Consider the following 18946-nt stretch of genomic DNA (forward strand, 5'->3'; position numbering starts at 1 on the left):
GACCCCGACAATTTTTCCGTCGGTGCACTGTGTTGGCAAGTGTGTGCAAAATGGTGATGCGGCCACCATTAAAGGGGACGGCGCACTGCCGTGGCCGGCATCTTAGTTTTTTTGTCGGCTGACTGCCGGGTCGGCCCGACAATTATGCCCCTGGGTTCAGCCGGGCCACCAACAGGCAGCCTGGCACCCGCTCTTGGGTGCCAGGCTGCTGCCCTGGCCAAAACCTTCCCTGCTGGCCCAGTGGATCTAACTAAAATAATCGCAGAGCTCGCAGTGGCTCTCTCCTTTAAGTGAAGGGGAGCGACGTGGTGACACGCCAGCGTGATGACATCATCAGCGCTATGCTGATGACTAACAGCGGCAGAGAGTCCATCCCGCCTGCACTTTCGCCTGTCTTATGACCGTTCTTCTGTCCCCATTATGACCAACTTCCACTCCGCTTGAAAAAAAAAGACAAAGAGCTGAATTTCGCACAAGAGGCCACCTCATCTACCGTGGCGGTAAAACATAGAAACATAGAAAATAGGGGCAGGAGTAGGCCATTCGGGCCTGCACCGCCATTCAATAAGATCGTGGCTGATCATTCCCTCAGTACGCCTTTCCTGCTTTCGCTCCATACCCCTTGATCTCTTTAGCCCTAAGGGCCATGTCTAACTCCCTCTTGAATATATTCAATGAACTGGCATCAACAACTCTCTGCGGCAGGGAATTCCACAAGTTAACAACTCTCTGAGTGAAGACGTTTCTCCTCATCTCAGTCCTAAATGGCCTACCCCTTAGCCTAAGACTATGTCCCCTGGTTCTGGACTTCCCCCAACATCGGGAACATTCTTCCCGCATCTAACCTGTCCAGTCCCGTCAGAATCTTATAAGTTTTATGAGATCCCCTTTCATTCTTCTAAACTCCAGCGATTTAAGGCCCAGTTGATCCAGTCTCTCCTCATATGTCAGTCCAGCCATCCCTGGAATCAGTCTGGTGAACCTTCGCTGCACTCCTCAATAGCAAGAACGTCTTTCCTCACATTGGGAAACCAAAACTGAACACAATATTCCAGGTGAGGCCTCACCAAGGCTCTGTATAACTGCAGTGAGACCTCCCCGCTCAAATCCCCTAGCTATGAAGGCCAACATACCATTTGCCTTCTTCACCGCCTGCTGTACCTGCATGCCTACTTTCAATGACTGATGTACCATGACACCCAGGTCTCGTTGCACCTCCCCTTTTCCTAATCTGCCGGCATTCAGATAATATTCTGCCTTCGTGTTTTTGCCCCCAAAATTGTTAACCTCACATTTATCCACATTTTACTGCACCAGCCATGCATTTGCCCACTCACCTAACCTGTCCAAGTCACCCTGCAGCCTCTTAGTATCCGCCTCACAGCTCACACCGCCACCCAGTTTAGTGTCATCTGCAAACTTGGAAATATTATACTCAATTCCTTCATCTAAATCATTAATGTATATTGTAAAGAGCTGGTGTCCCAGCACTGAGCCCTGCGGCACTCCACTAGTCACTGCCTGCCATTCTGAAAAGGCGCCGTTTATCCCGACTCTCTGCTTCCTGTCTGCCAACCAGTTCTCTATCCACGTCAGTACATTACCCCCAATACCATGTGCTTTGATTTTGCGCACCAATCTCTTGTGTGAGACCTTGTCAAAAGCCTTTTAAAAGTCAAAACACACCACATCCACTGGTTCTCCCTTGTACTCTGCTAGTTATATCCTCAAAAAATTCCAGAAGATTCATCAAGCACGATTTCACTTTCATAAATCCATGCTGACTTGGACCGATCCTGTCACTGCTTTCCAAATGTGCTGCCATTTCATCCTTAATGATTGATTCCACCATTTTACCCACTACTGATGTCAGGCTAACCGGTCTATAATTACCCGTTTTCTCTCTCCCTCCTTTTTTAAAAAGTGGTGTTACATTAGCTACCCTCCAGTCCATAGGAACTGATCCAGAGTCAATAGACTGTTGGAAAATGATCGCCAATGCATCCACTATTTCTAGGGCCACTTCCTTAAGTACTCTGGGATGCAGACTATCAGGCCCTGGGGATTTATCGGCCTTCAATCCCATCAATTTCCTTAACACAATTTCCCGTCTAATACGGATATCCTTCAGTTCTTCCTTCTCACTAGACCCACTGTCCCCTAGTATATCCGGAAGGTTATTTGTGTCTTCCTTCGTGAAGACAGAACCGAAGTATTTGTTCAATTGGTCTGCCATTTCTTCGTTCCCCATTATAAATTCACCTGAATCCGACTGCAAGGGACCTACGTTTGTCTTCACTAATCCTTTTTCTCTTCACATATTTATAGAAGCTTTTGCAGTCAGTTTTTATGTTCCCTGCAAGCTTCCTCTCGTACTCTATTTCCTCCCTCTTAATTAAACTCTTAGTCCTCCTTTGTTGAATTCTAAATTTCTCCCAATCCTCAGGTTTGTTGCTTTTACTAGCCAATTTATATGCCTCTGCCTTGGCTTTAACACTATCCTTAATTTCTCTTGTTATACACAGTTGAGCCACCTTCCCCATTTTGTTTTTACTCCAGACAGGGATGTACAATTGCTGACGTTCATCCATGTGATCTTTAAATGTTTGCCATTGCTTATCCACCGTCAACCCTTTAAGTATCCTTTGCCAGTCTATTCTAGCCAATTCACGCCTCAAACCGTCGAAGTTACCTTTCCTTAAGTTCAGGACCCTAGTTTCCGAATTAACTGTGTCACTCTCCATCTTAATAAAGAATTCTACCATATTATGGTCACTCTTCCCCAAGGGGCCTCGCACAACAAGATTGCTAATTAGTCCCTTCTCATTACACATCACCCAGTCTAGGATGGCCAGCTCTCGAGCTGGTTCCTCGACATATTGGTCTAGAAAACCATCCCTAATACACTCCAGGAAATCCTCCTCTACTGCATTGCTACCAGTTTGGTTAGCCCAATCAATATATAGATTAAAGTCGCCTATAACTGCTGTGCCTTTATTGCACACATCCCTTATTTCTTATTTGATGCTGTCCCAAACCTCACTACTACTGTTTGGTGGTCTGTACACAACTCCCATTAGCGTTTTCTGCCCTTTGGTATTCCGCAGCTCCACCCATACCGATTCCACATCAGCCAGGCTAATGTCCCTCCTTATTATTGCATTAATTTCCTCTTTAACCAGCAACGCCACCCAGCATCCTTTTCCTTTCTGCCTATCCTTCCTAAATGTTGAATACCCCTGGATGTTGAGTTCCCAGCCTTGGTCACCCTGGAGCCATGTCTCCGTGATGCCAATTACATCATAGCCATTAACTGCTATCTGCGCAGTTAATTCATCCACCTTATTCCGAATACTCCTCGCATTGAGGCACAGAGACTTCAGGCTTGTCTTTTTAACACACTTTGCCCCTTTAGAATTTTGCTGTAATGTGGCCCTTTTTGTTTCTTGCCTTGGGTTTCTTTGCCCTCCACTTTTACTATTCTCCTTTCTATCTTTTGCTTCTGCCTCCATTTTATTTCCCTCTGTCTCCCTGCATAGGTTCCCATTCACCGGCTGGCCTCTCCTATGCCTCCTCGACCTCCCGCTGGTGCCTCCCAACGGACTTTTGTAGGCCTCCCGACTCTGCTGCTCCGACGCTCATCGATCTCCAGCTGGAAACACTGGAAAAATGGTAGGTGCGACCCATTTCCAGCGTAGGTGAATTTTGACCCCAGGGTTTGAAGCATAGCTCTGGTTTGAACAGGACACCAATTTGCATTGTCTGGTTCAGATGGAGCGAGCGGTCAGGAAGGAGAGGAGATGCAGAGAGGATGTTTCCACTCGTGGGGAATCTAGAACTAGGGGTCATAGTTTAAGAATAAGGGGTCGCCTATTTAGAACTGAGATGAGGAGGAATTTCTTCTCTCAGAGGATTGTAAATCTGTAGCATTCTCTGTCCTAGAGAACTGGAGGGACCCCCGCTGGGTCACTGAAGATATTTAAGGCGGAGATAAGACAGGAGTGAAGGGTTATGGGGAGAGGGTAGGGAAGTGGAGCTGAGCCCAAGATCAGATCAGCCGTGATCTTATTGAATGGCGGAGCAGACTCGAATAGCCGATTCCTGCTCCTATTTCTTATGTTCTTATGTTTCACAGATGCCCCCTAAGTCTAATCCCATTATTATACTGCCTGTTTCTGCTGTTCAGAATCGACTTTCCCAAGCAACTATATCATTAGCCTTTAAAAGGACTCATGAGCCAAAAGTGACCAATTTAGGTGGAAAAGGAAAAATTTGCAGAGCTATGGGGAAAGAGCAGGGTAATGGGACTAATTTGTAGCTCTTTCAGAGAGCCAGCACAAGCATGATGGGCCAAATGGCCTCCTTCTGTGGTTATTTTAACACTGTTGTTAACCCACTTTTGATTATCAACATTAAAGTAGTGCTGATTGGAAAATCTTTGCTGTAAACTTTGCTTCAACAACAGCTTGAGGCCAAGAAAGCCACATTCTAATCATCTTCTGCATATAGATTTTTTTTCTCTAATTCCCCTTTTAATTCTTTTTGTGATTATCTTAAATTTGTGCCCTCTTATTGCTACCTCGGTTTCTGACATTGAGCGTCCTGAACAGCAGTAAAGGCCGCTCAAAAATGGCCCAAAATTATTTTCATCCTTTATTTTTGTGAGGTGAGGAAAAGCTGTTCCTCCTGGCCCCAGTCACACTCTCCCCCGCTGCCAGCACATGCATGGTCCCTCCAGCACGATGGTCAGCCGGCTCACCGTAGGATCTGGCCAATTTGCCACTCTGCCCAACCAGCAGGCTCCATCAGAGTGCAGCTCACTGAATCCGTGCAAAATAGTTCGGCCTCACAGCAGCAACAATGGGCAGGTAGCGCCTGGCAAACCACACGTATTGCGCCAAATGTTTAAATCGGCCCCAGAGAGTGTATGTATAAAAATCAATTTATGAACAACAATATTTTCCGAATGCCTAATGGTGAAAAGTCAAGCGGCATTTGAAAACTGCTGACATAAATTCTCAGGAGTCCATACTATCTTTATAAACCTTTTTAAATTCCTAAAGGAGCAATCGCTACTATACGCCTGCTGAAATATCAAAATATGAGCTGCAAGAATTTTCAATCCCATTACAGTGGACACTAAAGTGATTTTTTCTCTATTATGAATCAGAGATTTGCACACAATGTCATGGTACGAAGATTAAAATGTTAAAACAGAATCAAAGGAGCTCTACCGATGCCCAAGTTCCCCATTGAAGCATTAAACCATGCAAACTAGGAAACACAGAAATATAGAATTTAGGTGCAGGAGCAGGCCATTCGAGCCTGCACTACCATTCAATAAGATCATTGCTGATCATTCAACCTCAGTACCCCTTTCCTGCTTTCTCTCCATACCCCTTGATCACTTTGGCCGTAAGGGCCATATCTAACTCCCTTTTGAATACATCTAACGAACTGGCCTCAACAACTTTCTGCGGTAGAGAATTCCACAGGTTAACCACTTTGAGTGAAAAAGTTTATCCTCATCTCGGTCCTAAATGACTTACCTCTTATTCTTAAGACTGTGACCTCTGGTTCTGGAACTCCCCAGCAACGGGAACATTCTTCCTGCCTCTAACCTGTCCAATCCAGTCAGAATTTTATATGTTTCTATAAGATCCCATCTCAATCCTCTAAACTCCAGTGTATACAAGCCCAGTTGATCCAGTCTCTCCTCATATGTCAGTCCTGTTATCCCAGGAATCAGTCTGGTGAACCTTCACTGCACTCCCTCAATAGCAAAAACGTTCTTCCTCAGATTAAGAGACCAAAACTGAACACAATATTCCAAGTGTGGCCTCACCAAGGCTCTGTACAACTGCAGTAAGACCTCCCTGCTCCTATACTCAAATCCCCTAGCTATGCAGGCCTTCTTCACCGCCTGCTGTACCTGCATGCCAAACTTCAATGACCGATGTACCATGACACCCAGGTCTCGTTGCACCTCCCCTTTTCCTAATCTGTCACCATTCAGATAATAGTCTGTCTTCCTGTTTTTGCCACCAAAATGGATAACCTCACATTTATCCACATTATACTTCATCTTCCATGCATTTGCCCACTCACCTAACCTGTCCAAGTCACCCTGCAGCCTCTTAGCACCCTCCTCACAGCTCACACCGCCACCCAGCTTAGTGTCATCTGCAAACTTGAAGATATTACATTCAATTCCTTTATCTAAATCATTGATATATATTGTAAATAGCTGGGGTCCCAGCACTGAACCCTGCGGCTCCCCACTGGTCACTGCCTGCCATTCTGAAAAGGACCCGATTATCCGACTCTCTGCTTCCTGTCTGCCAACCAGTTCTCTATCCACGTCAATTCATTACCCCCAATACCATGTGCTTTAATTTTGCACACTAATCTCTTGTGTGGGACCTTGTCAAAAGCCTTTCGAAAGTCCAAATACACCACATCCACTGGTTCTCCCTTGTCCACTCTACTAGTTACATCCTCAAAAAATTCCAGAAGATTTGTCAAGCATGATTTCCCTTTCATAAATCCATGCTGACTTGGACCGATCCTGTCACTGCTTTCCAAATAATTGATTCCAATATTTTCCCCATCACCAATGTCAGGCTAACCGGTCTATAATTCCATGTTTTCTCTCTCCCTCCTTTTTTGAAAAGTGGTATTACATTAGCTACCCTCCAGTCCATAGGAATTGATCCAGAGTCAATAGAATGTTGGAAAATGATCACCAATGCATCCACTATTTCTATGGCCACTTCCTTAAGTACTCTGGAATGCAGCCTATCAGGCCCTGGGGATTTATCGGCCTTCAATCCCATCAATTTCCCCAACACAATTTCCTGACTAATAAGGATTCCCTTCAGTTCCTCCTTCTCACTAGACCCTCGGTACCCTAGTATTTCCGGAAGGTTATTTGTGTCTTCCTTAGTGAAGACAGATCCAAAGTATTTGTTCAATTGGTCTGCCATTTCTTTGTTCCCCATTATAAATTCAGCTGATTCTGACTGCAAAGGAACCTACGGAGGGCAGCAATTGGGCCATAAACAGGATGAAGAAAAATAAAATCAGATCGAATTCGGCTCCTGATCGTTTACCTAGCAACATCTGCTGGGAAGTAGGCACGTGTGGGTAGCAGGTGAGAACAGGGCCAGGTTCAGCTTTGATGCACTTTGTGCTCCAACAACCTACAGTCTAGCTCACACAAGACTGGCCATTTAGAGGAGGTATGAGTGAGAATGCCAACATCTATGGGAGTCAGGATCTACAGCAAAGGTCGGAAACCAGGAAAAAATATTTAAAATTGTATGATATTCAATGCTGGAAATTGGAATGGTTTGTATTTAATAAAAGCCAGCTTAAACTTCAGCAAAATACAACCGGTGAAATTTGTCTAATGTTGAAGGTTTTTTTGTGTCGATGTTAACAGACAGCACGAAAAAGGCAATCTTTACCTCTCAGAGTTCTGAAATGGCATCTTGTAGGGCTTCGTACGCTGTTGTCATCCGAGCAGAAACCCAAAAATTGTTCATCCTGAAAGACAAATTAATCAAAATATAAAATCAGAGAAACGCATCTGACAGAATGCCGACGACGTGCGGACTCAGTTTAACAGCAACAGGGTCCATTTTGACTTTTGGACAACCGAACTGGCAGATGCCACCCATTCCAGCAGCGAAGAGGCCCTGGCATCATTTAAATATGGCAAGTGAGCCACATCAGGGAACCAAACTGGTATCCCGGTGTAGCTCGCCGATTGAAGTCTCAACATTGGCCATGGCAGCCACCAGTATTTTGCCTTCTAATGAAGATAAAGAACAAACTTGCTTTTATATTGCCTTTCACATCTTCACAACGTCCCAAAGTTCTTTACAGTCGATGAATTACTTTAAGTGTAGTCATTGTTGTTATGCAGGCAAATGTCAAACCCAATTTGCACACAGCAAGATCCCAAACCCTGAACGTACCGAAGCTCTATTTATGAGCATTATTGTGCGAAGATTGGCTTGCAACAGCTGTCAAGTCTCACTCATTAGAATAAAACTCGTTTCAGTTTTAATTTTGATTTCTGTCAGCTCTTTCACCACCCCTGTCCTCATTGGCTCCCGATCCCCTAACGCCTCAAATTTAAAATTCACATTCTTTTTGTTTCAATCCCTTTGTAGCTTCCCAGCACGAGAGAAGCTACTTTTGTGTCAAAACAAACCTAGTTCTTTCTAAACTTAATAATCTTTGTCCAGTTAGCTAACATTAGGTAAACCAAAAAAACAGGATCCATCCACCGTAAGTAGCATGCACCATACTGGCCCTGGATCTGGCATGAGTTACACTGTACAAGTTCTCCTGTAATTAGTATAGCTACTGGTACTTCAGAATGGATACAGCACAGAAGGAAGCCATTCAGCCCGTTGAGCCCAAGCAAGTGCACTTCATTCAGCTAGTCCCACTCCCCCATCCTTTCCCCCCAGCCTGCACATTTTTTTCCTTCAGGTACTTATCCAACTCCCTTCTGAAAACCACGATCGAGTCTGCCTCCACCACGCTTTCTGGCAGAGCATTCTAGATCTTAATCACTCGCTGCGTAAAAAAGTTTTTCCTCATGTCGCCTTTGGTCCTTCTGCCAATCACCTTAAATCTGTCCTCTCGTTATCGACCCTTCCGCCAAAGGGAACAGTTTCTCTCTATCTACTCTGTCCAAACCCATCATGATTTTTGAACACCTCTATCAAATCTCTTCTCAACTTTCTCTGTTCTAACCCCAGCTTCTCCAGTCTATCTTTTTGTAATATATATTTATTATAAAGCTGCAAATAATGCAATGCAGTTACATAAAAAATTAATGGTGCAATCATTTTTATTAGATGATGTTTGTTTTGTATGTAGTCTTTTTGGGCTAACTTTAGTCTGTGTCATTTTCAGAGGTTGGAATGGTGCTTCACCCCCTCCCCAAAACATTAGAGGTCACAAGTGCAGCAAGGCTGAACTTCCATCCACCACTTGTCCCAAATCCTGGGAATTAGGTCAGTCTAATATTCAGGCAGAGGATTATGGAGAGATTGATTATGAGATTGGGGGAGGGGAAGTTGGGTAATCAGAAGCTGGGTCGAAAGAATGAGTTGGAGTAACAGGCCACAATGACTCATTATTTCAATAGAGTGGAAATGTGTGGAGGAGAAAGAATGTATAAGATGTCCTATTTTCAGCTTAGAAAGAAAGCTCAGTGGAACAATAACCATAATAATACAACTTATATTTATATAGCGCCTTTAACGTAGTGAATCGTCCCAAGGCGCTTCACAGGAGTATTATAAGACAAACAAATAAATTTGACACTAAGCCACATAAGAAATTACGGCAGATGACCATTCGTCAAAGAGGTAGGTTTTAAGAAGCGTCTTAAAGGAGGAGAGAGGTAGAGAGGCGGAGCGGTTTAGGGAGGGAGTTCCAGAGCTTGGGGCCGAGGCAACAGAAGGCACGGCCGCTAATGGTTGAGTAGTTAGGGAGAAAAAAATGTTTGTCACAAAGAGGAAATTAAACCTTTTCCCCTTCCTGCTGTCTCAACATACACCATTCACCAGCTGAGAAAATAGATAGATCTATTCCAAGGCCTTTGCCAATTCTGTTTAATAGTGAACCACAAGGAGATGAGTGCACAGAGTGAAAATGTCTCCAATTTACCCGTTCCTGTAATGTGCAACTGAGATTGCAATCTCCGTGTGAGGAAATGTGGGCGTGAACTTCGATCCTGTCACTCTGTGTTGCATCACCTTTGAATGTTTTATTTGTTGTGTCTTTATTTTATCCCCTCTTCATTAATATTCTATTTTAAGCAGATGCTCTGCCAGTCGAGTCAATATTTATTTGATGGATAAAGCAGTTTTTCCCTTGACGACAAAGTTCACAATCCCTGAGCAAAGATGAGATTTAAAAAAACACCCCACCCACCCCCACCACTCGCAATAGTCAATACATGAAAGACTCCCAGAGAAGATCGCTGTTTCAAGGTCAACTGGTATTTTTAAACGGGAGCAGCAGCGATATCTGCTGGGGATTAACAGTTATAGAAATATTAAAAGCTTTGTTTTTCTTTAAATGGGGAGTTTGTGGAAAGAACTTATAGTTCTGTAAAAGTAGGAGATGAAAAGAAAGTCCATGACAGAACAGTCATAAATGGAATAAAAACTGAAAATGCTTGCAATACTCGGCAGGCCAGGCAGCATCTGTGGCGAAGTCATAAATGGACTCTAGATGGGTTAAGTGGTCTTTTCACATTCTAGATATTTTTCTTATGCATAAAATTAGCAAACCCAAAATGCCAGCAAAGAATGGCTAAATAAATGATTAAGAAAGGGAAGATAGACTATTGAAGTAAATTAGCACGAAATATAAAAATAGATAGCAAGAGTTTCTAAAGGTATATAAAAAGGAAAAGAGTGGCTAAAGTAAATGTTGGTCCCCTAGAGGATGAGACTGGGGAATTAGTAATGGCGAACATGGAGATGGCAGAAACAGTGAACAAATATCAGTCTTCACTGTAGAGGGCACTAAAAATATCCCAGCAGTGGATAGTCAAGGGGATATAGGGGGGGAGGAACTTAACACAATCACAATCACTAAGGAGGTGGTACTCAGTAGGATAATGCTGCAGGGATCAGTGCTGGAACCCCAACTATTTACAATCTATGTTAACGACTTGGATGAAGGGACCGAGTGTAACGTAGCCAAGTTTGCTGACGATACAAAGCTGGGAGGAAAAGCAATGTGTGAGGTGGACAAAGAACCTGCAAAAGGACATAGACAGGTTAAGTGTGTGGGCAAAAATGTGGCAGATGGGAGTATAATGTTGGAAAGCGTGAAGTCATGCATGCACTTTAGCAGAAAAAAAAAATCGAAGAGCAAGTTATTATTTAAACGGAGGAAAATTGCATAGTGCTGCAGTACAGCGGGACCTGGGGGTCCTGGCGCATGAAACACAAAAGGTTAGTATGCAGGTACAGCAAGTGATCAGGAAGGTCAATGGAATCTTGGCCTTTATTGCAAAGGGGATGGAGTATATAAGCAGGGAAGTCTTGCTACAGTTATACAGGGCATTGGTGAGGCCACACCTGGAATACTGCGTATAGTTTTGGTTTCCATAGGTAAGAAAGAATATACTTGCTTTGGAGACAGTTCAGAGAAGGTGCACTAGGTTGATTCCGGGGATAAGGGGGTTGACTTATGAGGAAAGGTTGAGGAGGTTGGGCCTCTACTCATTGGAATTCAGAAGAATGAGAGGTGATCTTATCGAAACGTAGAAGATTATGAGGGGGCTTGACAAGGTGGATGCAGAGAGGATGTTTCCACTGATAGAAACATAGAAATTAGGTGCAGGAGCAGGCCATTAGGCCCTTCGAGCCTGCACCGCCATTCAATAAGATCATGGCTGATCATTCAACCTCAGTACCCCTTTCCTGCTTTCTCTCCATACCCCTTGATCACTTTGGCCGTAAGGGCCATATCTAACTCCCTTTTGAATATAACTAACGAACTGGCCTCAACAACTTTCTGCGGTAGAGAATTCCACAGGTTAACCACTTTCTGAGTGAAGAAGTTTCTCCTCATCTCAGTTCTAAATGGCTTACCCCTTATTCTTAGATTGTGACCCCTGGTTCTGGAACTCCCCAGCAACGGGAACATTCTTCCTACCTCTAACCTGTCCAATCTCGTCGGAATTTTATATGTTTCTATGAGATCCCCTCTCATTCTTCTAAACTCCAGTTGATCCAGTCTCTCCTCATATGTCAGTCCTGCCATCCCAGGAATCAATCTGGTGAACCTTCGCTGTACTCCCAAATAGCAATAACGTCCTTCCTTAGATTAGGGGACCAAAACTGAACACAATATTCCAGGTGTGGCCTCACCAAGGCTCTGTACAACTACAGCAAGACCTCCCTGCTCCTATACTCAAATCCTCTAGCTATGAAGGCCAACATACCATTTGCCTTCTTCACCGCCTGCTGTACCTGCATACCAAACTTCAATGACTGATGTACCATGACACCCAGGTCTCACTGCACCTCCCCTTTTCCGAATCTGTCAACATTCAGATAATATTCTGTCTTCCTGTTTTTGCCACCAAAGTGGATAACCTCACATTTATCTACATTATACTGCACCTGCCATGCATTTGCCCATTCACCTAACCTGTCCAAGTCACTCTGCAATCTCTTAGCATCCTCCTCACAGCGCACACTGCCACCCAGCTCAGTGTCATCTGCAAACTTGAAGATATTACATTCAATTCCTTCAATTCCTGCAGTCTATCAGGCCCTGGAATTTATCGGCCTTTAATCACATCAATTTCCCGAAAACACTTTCTTGACTAATAAGGATTTCCTTCAGTTCCTTCTTTTCGCTAGAGCCTCGAACCCCTAGTATTTCTGGAAGGTTATTTGTGTCTTCCTTAGTGTTCAATTGGTCTGCCATTTCTTTGTTCCCCATTATAAATTCACCTGATGCTGTCTGCAAAGGACCTACGTTGGTCTTCACTAATCTTTTTCTCTTCACATATCTATAGAAGCTTTTGCAGTCAGTTTTTATGTTCCCTGCAAGCTTCCTCTCATAGGGGAGACTAGAACTAGGGGGCATAATCTTAGAATAAGGGGCCGCCCATTTAAAACTGAGATGCGGAGGAATTTCTTCTCTCAGAGGGTTGCAAATCCGTGGAAGTCGCTGCCTCAGAGAGCTGTGGAAGCTGGGTCATTGAATAAATTTAAGACAGAGATAGACAGTTCCTTAACCGATAAGGGGTTAAGGGGAGCGGGAAGGGAAGTGGACCCGAGTCCATAATCGTATCAGTCATGATCGTATTAAATGGCGGAGCAGGCTCGGGAGGCCGGATGGCCTACTCTTGCTCCTATGTTCTTATATGCATTGCATACCAGCCAATATAAAAGATAAGAATTTTGATGGATACAGGATTAGTGATGTTGACTCCCATCTTACAATAGATTCTTTTTCGTTTTTTCTGTATAGTTTTGGGGGTCTGTCTTACACATAGGTACCCTTATATTTATGGCAATACTTTTTTGCTACAGTTCTGCCTTCCAAAGTACACTCAACAAGCTTGTGTGGGGAGTGGAAGAAAACATTTTTAACATGCATCTTCAGTGGGAAATACCCTACTCATTTTGCAACTGTACAGCAATGTGGTTGAAAAGGAGAGTCATATTTTCCTGCACCCACTCAAACCTATCCTGCAGTTGTAAATGCTTTTTATAACAATAGCCATTCAGTATCTATTGTGCATACTTAACCTACAAGAAACTCAGTATAAATGTTTAATCTTCCAGTGGGTTTGCTGAACTTGTGAAATGCAAGATTGGGTAGGCCAGAAAGCACAGCAGTGAGCTCATTCTCCTGAAGTGCATGCTTTCATTCTGGCCTGTACTGGTTGTGAATTCACTTATGCCCATCTTTATTTCTGATTCCACCTTATTTTGACCTCTACTTCACAATAAGGCCACTGTCGCACTTGATTCAAGCCAGACTTCTCCCCCATATAACCTGATTCCTAATTATGCAATCTCCTGTGAGACCACAATTTGTATTTGCATTCTGATGGCGTAATCTGCTGATATAGCACACTGCAGTTTAGGCAGGTGAATGCAGTGCTATAAATATACAGCAATGTACTTATTAAAATAACAGAAGGAGATTCTCTCACAGCTTAGTGGGTAAATGGATTGGTTGGTATTGTACTGAGTCACACTGCCTAGAATGAACCTAGACGGAGTTCGATCTAGGCTGAGTAATCTTTCTTCTACTGGAACAGTGACAGGGATACAACAATTAGTCTTAGCATCTTGTGTTATGGGACGGCGTGGGGGGAACGGATTGGCCAGTGTTCCCTCCTGGTTGCTATCCAGTGAGCCCTGCTGGACAATGTATGTGTGAAACTGGGTGAGGACATCCAGAATAAATAATGCACTGAGAAGGTCCACATATGAAGAATGCTCCGTCAGCTGAAGTACTGAGCACCTGTGGAGCTCTATCCCAGCAAGTGTCAGCATTTATAGGAGAGATAGAGTGAATTTTTTTTCTAAAGCAATGATGTTTTACACTGAAGGCAAATATTATTTCCAGTTATGAGGCCACCAATTCTAGATACTCAAGCTCTGTAGCAATGCTCACAGACAAAAAAACTGCATCTTTCTCCCTCATATTAGTTTCTCTGCTTGACTCGTACTCTCTAATTCTCTCTTCCACTTTGTTTTCCACTCTTAGAACTCTTGCACTTTTATTTTTGTCCCTATATCCGATTTACCTCACTTTTCCTCAGTTTTTATACACTAGAGAATGAGATGATTGTTGGGCTCTGGTATTAAGGGTTTTAGGAATCAAAGCGGATAGATGGGAGTTAAGATACAGATCAGCAATGACCTAATAGAAACATAAAGTAGGTGTAGGAGTAGACAATTCGGCCCTCCGAGCCTGCACCACCATTCAATATGATCATGGCTGAACATGAAACTTCAGTACCCCATTCCTGCTTTCTCTCCATACCCCTTGATCCCTTTAGCCGTAAGGGTCACATCTAACTTCCTTTTGAATATATCTAACGAACTGGCCTCAGCAACTTTCTGCGATAGAGAATTCCACAGGTTCACCACTCTCTGGGTGAAGAAGTTTCTCCTCATCTTGGTCCTAAATGGCTTACCCCTTATCCTTAGACTGTGACCCCTGGTTCTGGACTTCCCCAACATCGCGAACATTCTTCCTGCCTTTAATCTGTCCAATCCCATCAGAATTTTATATGTTTCTATGAGATTCCCTCTCATTCTTCTAAATTCCAGTGAATATAAGCCTAGTTGATCCAATCTTTCTTCATATGTCAGTCCTGCCATTCCAGGAATCAGTCTGGTGAACCTTCGCTGCACTCCCTCAATAGCAAGAAGTCCTTCCTCAGATTAGGAGACCAAAACTGTACACAATATTCCAGGTGAGGCCTCACCAAGGTCCTGTACAACTGCAGTAAGACCTCCCTGCTCCTATACTCAAATCCTCTCGCTATGAAGGCCAACATGCCATTTGCCTTCTTCACCACCTGCTGTACCTGCATGCCAACTTTCAAAGACTGATGTACCATGACACCCAGGTCTCATTGCACCTCTCCTTTTCCTAATCTGCCACCATTCAGATAATATTCTGCCTTCCTGTTTTTGCCATCAAAGTGGATAACCTCACATTTATCTACATTATACTGCATTTGCCATGCATTTTTCCACTCACCTAACCTGTCCAAGTCACCCTGCAGCCTCTTAGCATCCTTCTCACAGATCACAATGCCACCCAATTTAGTGTCATCTGCAAACTTGGAGATATTACATTCAATTCCTTTATCTAAATCATTAATGTATATTGTAAATAGCTGGGGTCCCAGCACTGAACCTTGCTGTACCCCACTAGTCACTGCCTGCCATTCTGAAAAGGACCCATTTATCCCGACTCTCTGCCTCCTATCTGCCAACCAGTTCTCTATCCACGTCAGTACATTATCCCCAATACCATATGCTTTGATTTTGCACACCAATCTCTTGTGTGGGACCTTGTCAAAAGCCTTTTGAAAGTCCAAATACACCACATCCACTGGTTCTCCCTTGTCCACTCTACTAGTTACATCCTCAAAAAATATCCCTTTCATAAATCCATGCTGACTTGGACTGATCCTGTCACTGCTTTCCAAATGCGCCATTACATCTTTAATAATTGATTCCAACATTTCTCCTTCACCGATGTCAGGCTAACCGGTCTATAATTCCATGTTTTCTCTCTCCCTCCTTTTTTTTAAAAAGTGGGGTTACATTAGCTACCCTCCAATTCATAGAAACTGATCCAGAGTCTATAGAATGTTGGAAAATGACCACCAATGCATCCACTATTTCTAGGGCCGCTTCCTTAAGTACTCTGGGATGCAGACTATCAGGCCCTGGGGAATTATCGGCCTTCAATCCCACCAATTTCCCCAACACAATTTCCTGACTAATAAGGATTTCCTTCAGTTCCTTCTTCTCGCTAGACCTTCGATCCCCTATTATTTTCAGGAGGTTATTTGTGTCTTCCTTAGTGAAGACAGAACCAAAGTATTTGTTCAATTGGTCTGCCATTTCCTTGTTCCCCATTATGAATTCACCTGATTCTAATTGCAATGGACCTACATTAGTCTTCACCAACCTTTTTCTCTTCACATATTTATAAAAGCTTTTGCAGTCAGTTTTTATGTTCCCGGCAAGCTCGATTTCCCCCCTCTTAATTAAACTCTTTGTCCTCCTCTGCTGAATTCTAAATTTCTCCCAGTCCTCAGGTTTGCTGCTTTTTCTGGCCAATTTATATGCCTCTTCCTAGGATTTAACACTATCCTTAATTTCTCTTGTTAGCCACGGTTGAGCCACCTTCCCCATTTTATTTTTACTCCAGACAGGGATGTACAATTCTTGTAGTTCATCCATGTGATCTTTAAATGTCTGCCATTGCCTATCCACCATCAGCCCTTTTAAGTATTATTCACCAGTCTATGCAAGCCAATTCACGTCTCATACCATCAAAGTTACCTTTCTTGAAGTTCAGGACCCTCGTCTCTGAATTAACTGTATCACTCTCCATCTTAATAAAGAATTCTACCATATTATGGTCACTGTTCCCAAAGGGGCCTCGCATAACCAGATTGCTAATTAATCCTCTCTCATTACACAAGACCCAGTCTCGGCTGGCCTGCTCTCTAGTTGGTTCCTCGACATATTGGTCTAGAAAGCCATCCCTCATACACTCCAGGAAGTCCTCCTCCATAGTTCTGCTACCAGTTTGGTTAGCCCAATCTATAGGTAGATTAGAATGGCAGAACAGGATTGAGGGGTGGAATGGGCTCCTCCTTTTCCTATGTGATTTAGGCCAGGTGTGCAGGTATTGGTCCGTGGTAACCACATGATGAATATTACATTATCTGATTGCTCTGTGCTAACCATCTGCCTGTTAATAGCACAGAGCAATCAGAGGGTTGCATGCAACTGTTTTATTTATACACAACATGTAACCATTATGTTCACCTTACTGAGTAGATGCTGTTCTTTGCCTGGAAAAGCATGTGGCTGGTTTAGAGTCAAGCCCCTGGGATCTGTGTTACGTGGCTTATTTGACATCATGGAAACTCAGTCAAAACAATTTCATTTGGCCTCTCTCAATGCCCAATATTCCACCTGTGAGTCACGCATTTCCTTGTATTTAAGCAAGAAATGATCCACTCCTGCTGCAAATTGGAAATTTAATTCCTCTCCTTACAAGTGACGCAAGCTGTGTTCAGAGTTTGTGTTTATTTGCAGTAGTCTTGTGGCACCGTCAATTCACGCAGCAAAATATTATGGTCAAGAAAGAGAGAATTATAAGAGGAGTAAATTAAGAGACTCCTGTGAGCTGTAAGCATGATCTCAACTTGAGATTACATAACAACCAAAGCCACTGACTGCCTGTGTTTGTTTTATAACGAACAGCATTGCTAGTGGGATTTTTTTGTTGCCTTTCCCAGAAGGTTTCTGTTCTACGGATATGTGGGAGGTTTATTATAATGCCCGGTGACAGACAAAAAGGTATAACTGAGTTGTAAATGAATACTTTCTTGTTCTCTACAAGAGAAATAAAACTGGTAGTAATACTAGTCACACAGTGCTACGTTTCCACTGCTTCCCTATTTAACAAGTGCGAGGAGCTCATGGACTTTTTTTTGTCACCAAGATTGAGACCATCTGTTCAACTGCCACTTCCTTCCTTCCCCTAGCCCACCAAGCCAAATTTCTCCTCAGCATCCCCCCACTGTCCTAACCCTGAACTCACATCTTCAGTTTCTCTCCCACCTCCCCTCAGACCCTCTCCAAATTTTTCTTGTCCATGAGATCCACCTCCTGCTCCTTCAACCCTATTCCATTCAAACTGCTGATCACCTAACTTTCCTTCTTGGCCTCCATGTTAGCTGATATTGATAATGGTTCCCTCTCTCCTTGGGTACTGTCCCCCTCCTCTTCAAAACTTCCATCATCATCCCCTCCTCAAAAAACCCACCCTTGACCCCTCTGCCCTTGCAAACTACCACCCGATGGATCTCCAACCTCCCTTTCCTCTCCAAAGTCCTTGAACGTTTTGTTTACTCCCAAATCCACACCCATCTATCCCACAATCCCATGCTCAAACGCTTCCAATCAGGTTTCCACTCCTGTCACAGCACTGAAACAGTCCTTACCAAAGTCACAACTTACATACTATGTGACTATCCCTCTTATCCTTCTCAACCATTCTGCAGCCTTTGACATGGTTCGCCACATCATCCTCCACCTCCAAGTCCTCTCCTCCATCATCCAGCTAAGTGGGGCTGCCCTCGTCTGGTTCCATTCCTACCATAGAAACATAGAAAATAGGTGCAGGAGTAGGCCATTCTGCCCTTCGAGCCTGCACCACCATTCAATATGATCATGGCTGATCATTCCTTCAGTACCCCTTTCCTGCTTTCTCTCCATACCCCTTGATCCTTTTAGCCGTAAGGGCCATTGTAACTCCCTCTTGAATATATTCAATGAACTGGCATCAACAACTCTCTGCGGCAGGAAATTCCACAGGTTAACAACTCTCTGAATGAAGAAGTTTCTCCTCATTTCAGTCCTAAATGGCCTGCCCCTTATCCTAAGACTGTGTCCCCTGGTTCTGGACTTCCCCAACATTGGGAACATCCTTCCCGCATCTAACCTGTCCAGTCCCGTCAGAATCATATACGTTTCTATGAGATCCCCCCTCATCCTTCTAAACTCCCAGTTGATCCAGTCTCTCCTCATATGTCAGTCCAGTCATCCCTGGAATCAGTCTGGTGAATCTTCGCTGCACTCCCTCAATAGCAAGAACGTCCTTCCTCAGA

At 43.7% G+C, this 18946-nt stretch overlaps 1 protein-coding gene across 5 annotated transcripts in view; it reads right to left on the reverse strand.

The window, feature by feature from the left end:
• kmt2a (lysine (K)-specific methyltransferase 2A) overlaps positions 1–18946 on the reverse strand; it is a 173993-nt gene that overhangs the window by 132648 nt on the left and 22399 nt on the right. For all 5 annotated transcript variants that reach the window (XM_070894510.1, XM_070894509.1, XM_070894508.1 and 2 more), the window contains exon 2: positions 7470–7548. In XM_070894510.1, coding sequence (XP_070750611.1) covers positions 7470–7548 — 79 coding nt within the window. The remainder of the gene's footprint in view (positions 1–7469; positions 7549–18946) is intronic.

The sequence above is a fragment of the Pristiophorus japonicus genome, chromosome 11 (assembly GCF_044704955.1).
Source record: "Pristiophorus japonicus isolate sPriJap1 chromosome 11, sPriJap1.hap1, whole genome shotgun sequence".
NCBI lineage: Eukaryota > Metazoa > Chordata > Chondrichthyes > Pristiophoridae > Pristiophorus > Pristiophorus japonicus.